General features: G+C 34.9%; 1 protein-coding gene across 1 annotated transcript; it reads left to right on the top strand.

Annotated features, from left to right (window-relative positions):
* Nucleotides 1-4,421: 4,421 nt before the first annotated feature.
* Nucleotides 4,422-6,051, top strand: LOC106764443 (probable O-methyltransferase 3). Its single transcript, XM_014648727.2, has 2 exons — nucleotides 4,422-5,211; nucleotides 5,739-6,051. Exons 1-2 carry the CDS (start codon nucleotides 4,441-4,443, stop codon nucleotides 6,036-6,038), a joined length of 1,071 nt encoding a protein of 356 aa, XP_014504213.2. The 5' UTR covers nucleotides 4,422-4,440; the 3' UTR covers nucleotides 6,039-6,051.
* Nucleotides 6,052-13,441: the final 7,390 nt, after the last annotated feature.

Genomic DNA, 13,441 nt, shown 5'->3' with positions numbered 1-13,441 from the left:
ACTATGTTCTCCAACCAAAGTAGAACTTTCTCATTCGTTGCAGCGACAAAACCAAATTGAACTCTCCATCTTCATTTCTTTAACTTGCCAACCTGAATCATTTGCCTTTCTCGACCTACTAGTTCGTGAACATGCACAAATATGCATCCTTCATTACTCGGAATCACTAGCTTGATCAATACCTAACCATCTTATGATACATCTCAAACTATGATTGTCCCAACTACCCTTTCTCAACCATTTTGAGAAACCCACTAGTTATAGTGTTTTCACTATACTACTGAAATATCTTTATAACTTCACGTTAGACCCCAATCTTCATAATCTTCAACCAACTCTCACTCAATCCTTACCAAACTAAAAAAAAATGAATCTTCTTTCAGCTTTCAACCACAACTAACGTTTGCCAACCTCAAGATTGAAGCTACAACTTGAAATCTTATCCCAGTTCATTTCCTTTATCCACTGACACGGTTCCCATGCTCAACGTCAATTTATACCTTCTTACTTCAAGGATGACACTGCATCTTGAAACTGTAGTCCCACTTGTCTTCTCTGCCTCAAACATATTTCTTCCATACCTAAACTCACTTATGACTCTTGAAGATCACCAAACACTCCCAACTCATTCTCATATAACAAAACCAATACTATTTTAAAGAAACTCATCCCTCACAAACCACCAACCCATGATTAAGAAAGTTCTTCATACACACCACTTTTTGATAAGAACATGCCCATCATCATTCGCAACTACTCTGATTCCGTACTTCCTTGCTCATCTATTTACTAGAGAGGATACTCTCTTCAAAACTACTATGATCTTGCTAAAACCCTGAGAACTCTTCTCTTTTGTGAAAACCTACTTCAATAAAATGTGATAACGATATTGCACAGATGATTGGACAATGGCAAAAATCATAAACTATTGACAGATCGGTGTTACGTCCACACACTTCTCAATATATTAAACTTTTCATCTAAACAAGAGATATTCGTCCTCTAACTCAAGCTGAACACTACGAGGATCTCAAAGATTGGACTTACATAGACGAACACGGAGAAAGAAGAAGAAGATTCATATATTAATTTTGGTCATAATTTATAATGTTTAACACTCTTTATATTGTTTAAAATTGTTTAAGACTCTTTAAGACTTTAAGTCGGATGATTGTAATATTATTTTTTAATGTTTCGTAATAATTTATAAGTTTTAAATAAAGTTCTCTAATTATATATTTGTACAATAATTTAAACTAAAACAAAAATAACAAACAAACGTATTTTTAACCAAAAACTTTCTAGTAATCGATTACAAGGTTTCTGTAATAAATTACTAGAGGATCTGGTAATCGATTACATTGTTTTTGTAATCGATTACCAGAGCCAATGGTAATCGATTACAGAAACCCTGTAATCGGTTACAGCGAAACCCTACCCCTATAAATTCAACTTTTTCTCTCTCCTCATGCACACCCACCCTTCCTAAACGAAGAACAACGAAACTCCTCCATTGCAGCACCTTCCAAAGCTTCAAAATCACCTCTTCTTCTACTCCTTTCACTTCTATTAAACATTTTCTTTTCCCCTTTTTCAATTCTCTTCAATTTGCACCAATTGGAATCTAAAATAGCGGAATCTTCAAAGAGGCAAAGGGTTAGGGGCTCCTCTTCTTCAGGTGCGGGACGTCGCCACTGTCAACCTTCACCAGATGAAAGCTCACCCTTACCCTCACCACCACTATCACCGACTCAACAACGCCCAAATCTTTTGTTTTCAAGTTCTGCAGAGCCAGAAAGGTATTACTCACTCTTCTCTGACCGTCACATTATTAAACCAAAATTGCTTGATGAAGATTATTTTAACGATGAAACTTTTATATTTTTCCACATGCTGATAAATTTGGGTTTAGGTGATTTTGTCATGTGATTGTGCACACTACTACCCTGATTTAGTACCTGTGTTTTATAGCAACATGAAAATTTTTGATAGTGGAACAATTAGGATTGAGGTAAAAAATGTTAAAATGATTATTAAACCCAGTCTATTAGCTACCATAGCCAACCTGTCATCTGGTGGCTTGAATTTTGAAGGTAAATTATTTGACAATTGGGAGGATGAATACAGGATTGACGTAGCAAGAGACTTGATTTGTTTGCCAGACAAACCCCGTATTGGTATAATTATAGCCGACTCTGTGACAGTTGAGGCTAGAATATTACACTATGTTATATATCGTATTTTGTTTCCACTTGTTTCTAACTTTGCACAGGCTACCAAAGAAGATATACTTTTAATGTGGATTATAATGATGGCAAAACAGATAAACTGGAGCCATCTCATCAGATATAGGATGAAGAAGGCTTTCAGGGCAGGGGCTCCTTTACTCTATCCATATTTGGTCACCTGGATCCTGCAACATTTTAGAATTCCATTGGATGATGAAATGCCCGCCCCAGAAAACAGGAAGATGAGAATAGAGGCACAAGTGATAAAGTGCTTTGCATTTAAAAAAAACCGTGACGGTGAATGGGTTCACAAAAATGCTCCTCCTCCTCATCCACGCCATCGTGAAGAAAATCCTCAACAACAACCATAACCCCTTCTTCACCAACAAACTTCTTCATTTGATGACGTCATGAAGGGGATCAATGATCTCTGAACATTTGTTCGAGACAACTTCAATACTATGAATGATAGTATAAATGCTAGATTTGAGCAACTGGAGCTAAACATGGGTGACTGCTTTGATACAATTGATGCTCGAGTCGAACATCTAGAGTAGGACATGTAGTATCTGCGTCGTCATTTTGGTTCACATGGCAGATCTTCTTCATATATAGATTTCAATTTCATTGTATTTTCTTCTTATTTTATCTTTAGCTTTTCCTTATGTAATGCATTTTCAATTCAATAAAATAGTTGAAGTTTCAGTTTTGACTTTCTTCTATGCTTTCCATTTGTATTTAAATTCAAAAAATTACTCATCCTAAACATAATAATACATGTCAATTTCTTCAACAACCATGTCTTTACAAGAATTAAAATAACTAGACAAAAATTAACTTAAAAGAACCAAAAGTTTTTACACAATTAAGATGAAAATGGCTCTGTTGTAATCGATTACCAGAGCATTTATACACATAAAACTCTTTGGTAATCAATTACAAGTATGCTGTGATCGACTACCAGAGCGTTTTACACATAAAACTAAACAATTACATCATGGTTATAATCGATTACCAGAGTTATTTTTTCTTACCAAAGGTGAAGTCATGTAGGGGGACACGACTTCAACCTGTTGTAATCGATTACAATGCTTGGTAATAGATTACAAAGACCAAAAGTCGTTTTTGGATGCACGACTTCACCCCTAATCAAAGCTATAGGATGAAGTCATGCAGAGGAGGCACGACTTCTTCATTTGAAGTCATCTGAACTCCCACAACTTGCCTATTATCGTAATTGCAAAATTTGTTTCCTATTCTCGTAATATTTGGCTTATATTTGATCAGCTTTTTAAAAAAACCATGCATTTAAGATACAACTTGAGATTTTTTTTTATTGAGTTAATTATAACCGTACCCAATTGAGATAAATAAAACATATATGTCATCATCATCAAGCAAGATCTTTTATATTATTTTAAGAAGGAAAGCGTTGCAAAAGTATACAAGTTGACACCATCAACACAATCACCACTTTGTCTCTATATATAATCGTTCTAATACAATTAATAAAGCTTTTAAGGAACCTAAATGATGAAAATCTGACACAAATAACACGTAATATTAATATATAATTGTGTTTATCATTTTTTTTATGAGGTTCTTGGACGGGCTGGAGGTTGGTGCTGGTAGAAGAGTAGTAACGAAGATCAAACGGGCTATACGGAAGGCAGGTCAGGCTCTTTTGTAGACCGGACACGTTCTGATACAAGTCGGATGAGTTTTGTTTGAGATTCTCTATTATTTTATGAAATCTTTCTTACACTTTTATTTATAATAGTTGAGATAAATCTTTATACTTTTTGTTAAGTTAATAATAGTTCAATCAAATCTTAATTTTCTTTCGGTACAGTTCTTATTCTTATTTTATTTGTTATATATTTCTCATATTTTTCTTTTTAATATTATTTGTTATAATAATATTTAACGCAACAATGCAGGGTATTATAACTTTATCTTTTTCGGCACAAAGATTCAAATGAAATAGAATTCCTACAAATTATAAATTGTGAGACCCATAAGTTAACATTGAGATGATTAGTATGGAGGTAGAACCAACACAAATAATATATTGAATTATATTAGTATGGAGGCATAATAATCTACCGTCATATACTATGAATTATAATAAAGTGGCCGCTTGGATATTCGGTTGCATATAAATAGACCCAAATCGTGTGAGGTTCCATACTCCAAATTGAACAAGTAGTTTATGCAAGAAATTATGGAATCCCATGACGCGAAACTACTGAGGGCTCAAACACACATATGGAATCATATTTTTAACTTCATAAATTCCATGTCCCTTAAGTGTGTTGTTGAGTTAGGCATAGCAGACATCATACACAACCATGGCCAACCCATCTCACTCTCAAACCTCATTGCTTCACTTCCAATTCATTCTTCCAAAACTCATTTCATCCCTCGCTTGATGCGAATCATGGTCCATTCTGGCTTCTTCTCTCAACTCAATCACACCGACAACGACCTTGAAGTCAAGTATGCACTCACTGATGCCTCTTTCCTTCTGCTTAAGAGCCATGAAATGAGTATGGCACCTTTCCTGCAGGCCATGCTTGATCCAGTTTTAACAAATCCATGGAATCAGTTTTCTAGTTGGTTCAAAAATGGTATTACTACACCCTTTGAAATGGCACATGGGAAATTGTTTTGGGAGTATGCTGGCAGTGATCCCAGAATTAACATCTTATTCAATGATGCTATGGCAAGTGATGCTAAACTAATCACTAGTTCAGTGATTGAGAAATGCAAAGGGGTGTTTATGGGATTGGAGTCATTGGTTGATGTTGGGGAAGGTACAGGAACCATGGGAAAGGCCATTGCCGAATCCTTCCCTCAATTGGAATGCATCGTATTTGATCTTCCACATGTTGTTTCTGGCTTGCAAGGAAGTGACAACCTTAAATATGTTGGAGGGGACATGTTTGAGGAGATTCCTCCAACAAATGCCATTTTGTTGAAGGTAAAATATCGTTACAAATCATAGTACACTGTTACATTCTTAACTTTTCTTTCAATTTACTTGATGTTAAACTTCAGAAAATTGAGCCAATGTATTGATCAATTGGGAAAGAAAGAACAATATCACCATTGTTGATCAAACGAAATAATCAACATATATAATGATTATCGGTAAGCTAGCACTAGTGTATTCTAACTATTTCTTCAAATTAAATATCGAATAGCAATTGTTTCAGAATCATATATGAACATGGAAAAATATAGCAAATTATATATAGTAATATTGCTCCTCATTTTTATTCTCTTGTCTCCTCAAATAACTTATTAGTAACACTTTTTTGGCTTTCTTTCTTTCTTTGGATGAGTCTTTTTCTAATTAATAAACATAACTAATTTAGTTAATGTTAGGTTTGCAGATTCAACTTGGTCATCTGACTTATAATAAGTGGCCCTACTATATTAATTATATTACTTGAGATGCTTATTCTAATAAGCTGAATTCCTTCTACTTTTTGTATGAGAAAACAGTGCATATTACATGACTGGAACGATGAGGAGTGTGTGAGAATATTGAAGAAATGCAAGGAAGCTATATCTAAGAAAGGGAAAAAAGGGAAGGTGATAATCATAGACATTGTGATGGATAATGAAGTGAAAGATGAAGAATATGTTGAAACACAACTCTTCTTTGATATGTTGATGGTGATGGTCCACGGAAAAGAGAGAAACAAAAAAGAGTGGGTTAAGCTGTTTTCCTCTGCTGGTTTCAATAACTACGATATAACTCCCGTTTTGGGCATAAGGTCTCTCATTCAGATCTATCCATAGTCACTCAACAAGATCAGCTATATTTAAAATTTCAAGAAATAAGTTTATGAGAATTTTATATAATTTATAATTTATAATTAAAAATTATTAAATTACTATTTAAATATATAAGAGTAAATATGTAATGATAACATAAAAATGGATGAAATACAAAATTTCGTTCTTAATGAGAATAAAAATAAGCACAAATGTAAATTTTTTCTTTCACATTGGAAATATGTATAGTGTGTGCAGCACCTCACCTTATTGTATTCTTACTGTATTGTTAAATAAATTAAAATTCTACAGAAAATTTTTCACACTTAAATTGTGTATGAATTGAGTATTTAAATTTTAGGAGTAATCATATTTTTTAATTTAGATATTGTTATTTTGATATTCAAAACTTTTTTACATGATATCTTAGTATTTTTTATAAATAAAAAATTATATTTTAATGACTCTTTTATATTATATAAATTGTTAAATGATTATTAAATGATGTTTAAATTTTTTTATCATAACATTTTAAAAAGGAATATATAAATGAAAAAAATCGTTGAAAAGTGTGATGCATGCAATGAACGGTATCCAAAAACTCATCATAAACCAATGTTCGTTCTTCATCCATGCACACTAGTGGAAAAAAGCTGTTTAACATCGGTTATTTTGGGCTTTTGACGTCACTTACGGAATCGACGTATATTTCAGTGACATTAACTTTACATCAGTCTGGTAATGACAGACGTCGGCTATGTACAAATACGACGTTTACATAGACGTCAGGCGTAGCCACAATAGATGTTAAGACGTCAATGGTCAACAAAAATGACGTCTGTGCACGCTGGATTTTTTTGTCCACTGTTACTTATTGGACGTCGCTTTTTGCATGAACCGACGTCTACTGGGTATTTTTTTTTAATAAAAATTTTATTTTTCGAATATAACCACACCTGAAATTCAGAAAAATTTCCCAGAACAATTGTTTATAATAAAGAATTGTTTGTTTGAGCTATAAATAGATATAATTCAATCACAGATAAAAAAAATGAAATTATAAACTTAAACTAAACCTATGTAGTTGAAAACAACAAAAATAAGTCTTGCTCTAGTTCCACTTTTGGAGAAGATAAGTTGCCCACTCGTGCCTTAGCTGCTTTATCGTGTCTTCGGGTAAANCANATATATTGTTGAAGCGCTNCACAATTAAGAAATATTGATTATGGTTTGATATATGTTCAAAAGAATTAATTGATTTTTGATGTTTTCAAAGTAAGACTGATTATTACCTCATTCCAACTATGTGTAATGCCAGCTCGAATGATGGTCTTAATCCAAGACATCACATAGTACCCACATTCCCATGAATCTAGCTGTCTGTTACACTAAAATGACAAACTAAATATAGTCAAGAATTAAGATCATTGAATAACGAAAATAAATGAATTAAAACTATAAATGCACCAACCAAACCTTGGGATACAAGACTTGATTTAGCTGACCTCGAGATTTACCCATTACTCTATTTACATTAAAATAGAAAGTAATATGAATATAAGTATGAAATCATAAAAAATTAAGGCCTACATGAATTTAAAAGTCATTTTTAGTGATACACTTACCCTTGAAGCATGGTTTTCAAGTCATTTTTCATCTTCCTTTGCAGCGAACAGAAGAAGACAACTGTACTTTGTTTGGGAATGAGGACCACCAGCTGCCAGTGAGCCCTGTTTGGAACATCATAAATAGTTAGTAAACTAATTAAGGAAACATTTAATTACCTTTTACATAAAACAACACATACCCATCAATGTATGGCACAAGGTATATGTCTCTGTTTGACTCAGCCATCCATGTTTGCAAGTAATCTTGTTTGATTTGAGTTGTGTTACCACAACGTTGAATGGTTTGAGGTTCAACAAATCCGTAAATGGAAGACCGACCTTGGTCTACAATGACTGTGTCCATGTACCTATAACAACAAAGTTAACTTGTTACAAAGTAGGCATCTAACTTAAACTATTATGGTTGACAAAATTAACTGTCTTACATGCACCAGAGTTGAAGAATGGAAATATTCAACTCCTTGTCTCCCTGGATGGTCTCCGATACATCATTGAATGTGATATATACTGGCATATGGGGGGAAGACCAAATACTCGTAATTCCCAGTATATTTGTATTGATCCTTTGTTGAACTTGGGAATGTTTGACAGTAGCTTTGCTATGGGATTATCTTCTGCTTCAGCCGTGTCATCACCATCATCAGCATCATCATATTCAGGTATTGGTGCGTCATGCATCGATTGCTTTTGAGGACTGTGAACTGAACATAAAATTTTCAAAGTTATGAACAAATATTTTTAATTGATAATATAAAATTAGTGAAGATAACAATATTATACCTGTTGTGTACCAATGTGTGTGATAACCAATGCTCTAGGGCAGGCTAAAAAAGTTCCTATCGCCTCCCCCACAAATTGAACTTTAGGAGTTGGTACAAACACCTGAGCCTGTGGATCCCGAACCTCGTCAATCATGACACGCACGTGGTCGGGTGATATGGGAACACCATGAATAGTCTGGCCTCCCTCAATTACTCGTCTGACAACCACAATGCGTGCGGGATCCCCATCAACCAACAAGTCATACTGACCAATGTAGTTAGTAGGTTCAACAGCGGAGCAGGATCCTTTGGTGTTGGCAGGAGGTGGTGTGGGAGTTTTAGTGGGCACACCCACGGTGGCCTACGTCATGGATTATAGCTTCTCTTCCAGCGCTCTTTGTATTTATTTTTTTTATTCTAGTTGTTGAGTGAAGCGTTGCTCCATTTGAAGAATTCTTTGTTCCCACTGAAGATCCATCTGCTTCAGTGCCTCCTGATTTGTTGATTGAGTTGTTTTTTGTACAGGGCCAAAGTACTCACGAAGACCAATGGACCCAGGAACTGCACGTACACGTCCTGGGTGCTCCGGTTTGCCAATGGCCGTTGTTAAAATGTCATCCCTACCTTGGGGAATAAATGTTCCCTGTGTCTGCTGCTCAACCAACTCATCCTGCACATTAAAAAATTTACGTTACTTAAATTGCAAGATATGATAAAAAGCCAATAAAGTAATGTTTACAATTTCAACTTACAATTCTCTATGAGATCGCTATGGCTGAGGCAGATGTCATGTTCCCATCAGATTTCGTCCGAGTAGCCTTCCACATCTCGTACCTTGTAGGTGGAGGTGCTAGGTCCGGGGACTCAAGCCCCAACTCATCCGCTCGATCCTTCCTAAGTTTCTTCTCCAGTTTCGCATAACCACCTCGTGATAAGACGTGTGGTGCATCATTTAGCCTTTGCCTTTCTTGGGCAGCTAACCTTTTACCCTGTAAAACAATTTTTACGCATAACTATATAATAATAAAAACTGCTTTGAAGACGTTGTTGGTTAAGATTAATACATTCCATTCCTCAGTCTCTCTAGATTGACGAAACTGGATCCATTCTTCTTCTGTAAAGGAATAATTCTGAGATGGATTCTCATGTTGTCTTTTTCCAAATACATACACATGTGTCAGCCTTATCTTGAAATCCCTACACATCTTACATATGTGCGATAAGATTTTCTGCCTCATGTTCTGGGTGTTTGAAACATCATATTTTAGCTTTTTAAAACAAGGAACGTGTGAATGACATAATAAGATCAAATAAATAATTATATCAAATTTCTTTTAAGTAACCATACCTGAACATCTCGCCATAAAAGGTTCTTCTCGACCTCTGGGATGTCATCCCAAGTTGCGTGAAGGATAGAAACATGGGTTTTGGCTATCTTACCCAGATAACTACTAAAATTATCAGGATTTGGCCCTGAGGCCACACCTGTTCTTGGGTCAATCTCAAGATGTTTCCTCTGCCCAGGAACCTGTCCGGATGTCGCTTCTAGCAAATGTGTCACTCCTCTTGTACGTTTGCTCTGTGCTGATGCTGAGTCTGAGGTCGACATACCTTAAAAATATACACAAGGTTAGTTATTATGAATTGAAATTGAAATTTTCATGTAAATATAAATTCGTAGAAAGACCAATAAGGAAGATTAAAAAATATTGATCGTTTCTTCCAAACATTTTTTGGATATGTACTTTTACAATGTTTTCCAAATACAATGTCAATGTTTTTGACTTTGTGGTACACCTCTTCACCATTCCGGGGTCTGCACACAACCTCATCCTTGGCACTTCCATTGAATGCTTTTTTCAATCTACGATAAGGGTGATTGCAAGGAAGGAATTTTCGATGTCTTGTATAAACCGTCTTCTGACCATGCTTCAATTGAAGGTAACTAGTGTTTTCTTCACAAATCGGACATGCAAAATGTCCTTTAACACTATAACCGCTCAAGTTTCCATAGGCCGGGAAATCATTTATAGTGCAAAACAACATTGCACGCAAACGAAAATTCTCTTCAACATCTGAATCAAACACTTCAACACCTTCTTCCCACAACAATTTCAAATCATCAATTAAATGTTTCAAGTAAACATTAATGTCATTGCCAGGTTGTTTAGGACCAGATATCATCATTGACAACATGACATATTTTCTCTTCATGCACAGCAAAGGAGAAAGATTGTATATCATCAACATAACTGGCCATGAATTGTGTTTGCTACCTAAGTTCCCGTACGGATTCATGCCATCAGTTGCAAGTGAAAGTCTTAAGTTTCTTGGATTTGCACCAAATTCTGGAAATGTTTCATTGATCTTCTTCCACTATGGTGAGTCTGCTGGGTGGCGAAGAAGATTATCGCACTTTCTTCCTAAAACGTGCCATTTAAGGTTCTTTGCATCCTCCTTAACAGAGAAAATACGTTTGAACCTAGGTATTATAGGCAAATACCATATGACCTTTCTAGGTGCACCATCATTACCTTCTTCACTAGTGTTTTTGTCAGATTTCTTTTTAAAACGGCTTATACCACATGTTGGACAGTACTTTAGTGAAGCAAACTCCTTGGTGTACAAAACACAATCATTGGGGCAAACATGTATCTTCTAATATTCAAGACCCATTGGACATAAAACTTTTTTGGCCTCGTAATTTTGAATAGGAAGAGTATTATTTTCTGGAAGCATGTCCTTCAGTAAATCCAACAACTCCGTGAAACTTTTATCGATCCATCCGTTCCTTGCTTTTAAACTGAACAACTTCAAAGTTGTAGATAAACGTGTAAAGTTCATGCAGCCTGGGTACAACGGTTGCTCAGAATCATTGATTACAAAATCGTACAAATTAGCTCTTCTAAAGTTATCTTCACCAACATCACGTATCATGTCCTCTAAATGATCACTCATCCATTCTTCTACATAATTTGTTCCTCGTGACGTCATAGGTTGGTCCAGTACTTTTCCATGCCAAGTCCAATCCGTATACGTTCTCGTTATGCCGAACATGAATAGATGATCATGCAAATTGCCCAAGTATTGTCGCATTTGATTAAGACAACGAACACAAGGAAGAAATTATGTCCCGTTCACAGACTTTGCCTTTTCTTTAACATATTGCAAGAACACCGAAACACCCTTCTCATATTCTTCAGAGAGGCGACGTGCATTCATCCAGCTTCGATCCATACTATGTTCATAACATACTTCATCAGTATAAAATTGGACAATTGGACAATCGGACAATTCAAAATTTAATACAAACGATTAATCTTTTAATCGTTTGTGTTAAATTTCAAACGAGAAATAATTTTCACTAAGTGATTTCACACTAATGCAACTAAATTTAATCACATGCATATACCAACAATCTGCAAACACATGCATATACTAACAATTTGCAAACACATGTATACCTAAACGTCAATATGAAATCATAAAAAAAACTAATAAAATGCAAATTCAAAATGCCAACATCATACACAAAAGCTAATAATATCCATACAAATTAAGTTTTCAAGAAACAACCTAACCTTTTTAGCAGATTATATATAACCAAATGAGATAGCTGTCGTAGTGCACGCCCAAATATAGGTCAGAAAAGAAGTCCAAAAATAGTCGAAAACGCAACCTAATAAGATGTTCGAAACTGCAACAAAACGCAACGAAATGAAATTATGATCAGTTCAAATGAAAGCTTTTTCATCAAAGACTAATTCAATCAGAGCAAAACTAAATTTAAACGGTCAAAAACACAGAAAACGAACCTCTAATGGCACGACGGAGAAGGGCTCTCGACGAAGAAGACGATGAATAGTGGAAACTGCTCGCAGGTTCGCGTTCTGAAGTTTATGTCACTTTAGACGTCGGTTATCCATCTCGACAGACGTTTGTAAGGTTATAGACGTCGGTGCTCTCATTAATTCGACGTCTATATGATTTAAATATTAATGTTGGCGTGGATTATAGACATCAGGTATGTGCACAACTGACGTCTAGTTGGACATAGTCGTCGGTTGCATGGTAACCGACGTCTAGTTTGTAGCATAATCATTATAGTTTCACCTAACTGTCAGGTTATAGACGTCCCTTAGCGGGGACGCCGACGTCTATGTCTCAGACAATAATGGCACCCAACTACCTGTTAGGTTATAGACGTCCAATAGGGGGCACCGACGTCTACCTCGCGACTTTTCACCATCTCTGAGACCTATAGACGTTGGTGGTTGTCTTGTGGACGTCTATAGGTCGATTATTGACCTTACCTGACATCCCTTTAGACGTCGCCTAATAGGGGGACCGACGTCTAGACTTCTTCAGGAATCGGTTAGGCCAGGGCCCGACATCTACTTGTCCTACTTAATTACGAATTTGCCACTGGTCAACGTTTTACGTCAGTGCACATAACAACCGACGTCTATGTTGTGACGTTATACAACGTTTTTCCACTAGTGACACCAGTCACCAGATATGCATATTCCATTTTTTTTAAATATATTGATTTGCATTCCATTTAAAATGATCAATATAGTATATATGAAGATAAAAATGAGTGCTATATGGATTTAGAAATATAGAATTATTGAATTACAAAATCCGATTATAGCTTTTATCCAATTTTTAAAATTCAGTAAAGAATCTATCGGATTTAGATACATTGGGAACTAGAATCATATTCGAATAAAAATTTTCTGATGAGCTCCTAACTGATTTTGAAATCTAATTAAAAGTTTTTTTTGACTTTTGAAATTTGGTGGAAGGCTTAATTAGATTCCAAAATATAGTGAGTGTACTTTCATAACAAAAAGATTTAAAGAATAATTCTGATGTATTATTTTAAAGAGTAGAGTATCATATATATATGTATATATATGTATATATATGTATATATATGTATATATATGTATATGTATATGTATATATGTATATATGTATATATGTATATATATATATACATATATATATATATATATATATATATATATATATA

This window comes from Vigna radiata, chromosome 6 (assembly GCF_000741045.1).
Source record: "Vigna radiata var. radiata cultivar VC1973A chromosome 6, Vradiata_ver6, whole genome shotgun sequence".
Classification (NCBI taxonomy): domain Eukaryota; kingdom Viridiplantae; phylum Streptophyta; class Magnoliopsida; order Fabales; family Fabaceae; genus Vigna; species Vigna radiata.
The sequence above is the reverse complement of the archived record's forward strand: the minus strand, read 5'-3'. Positions and strand labels throughout refer to the sequence as shown.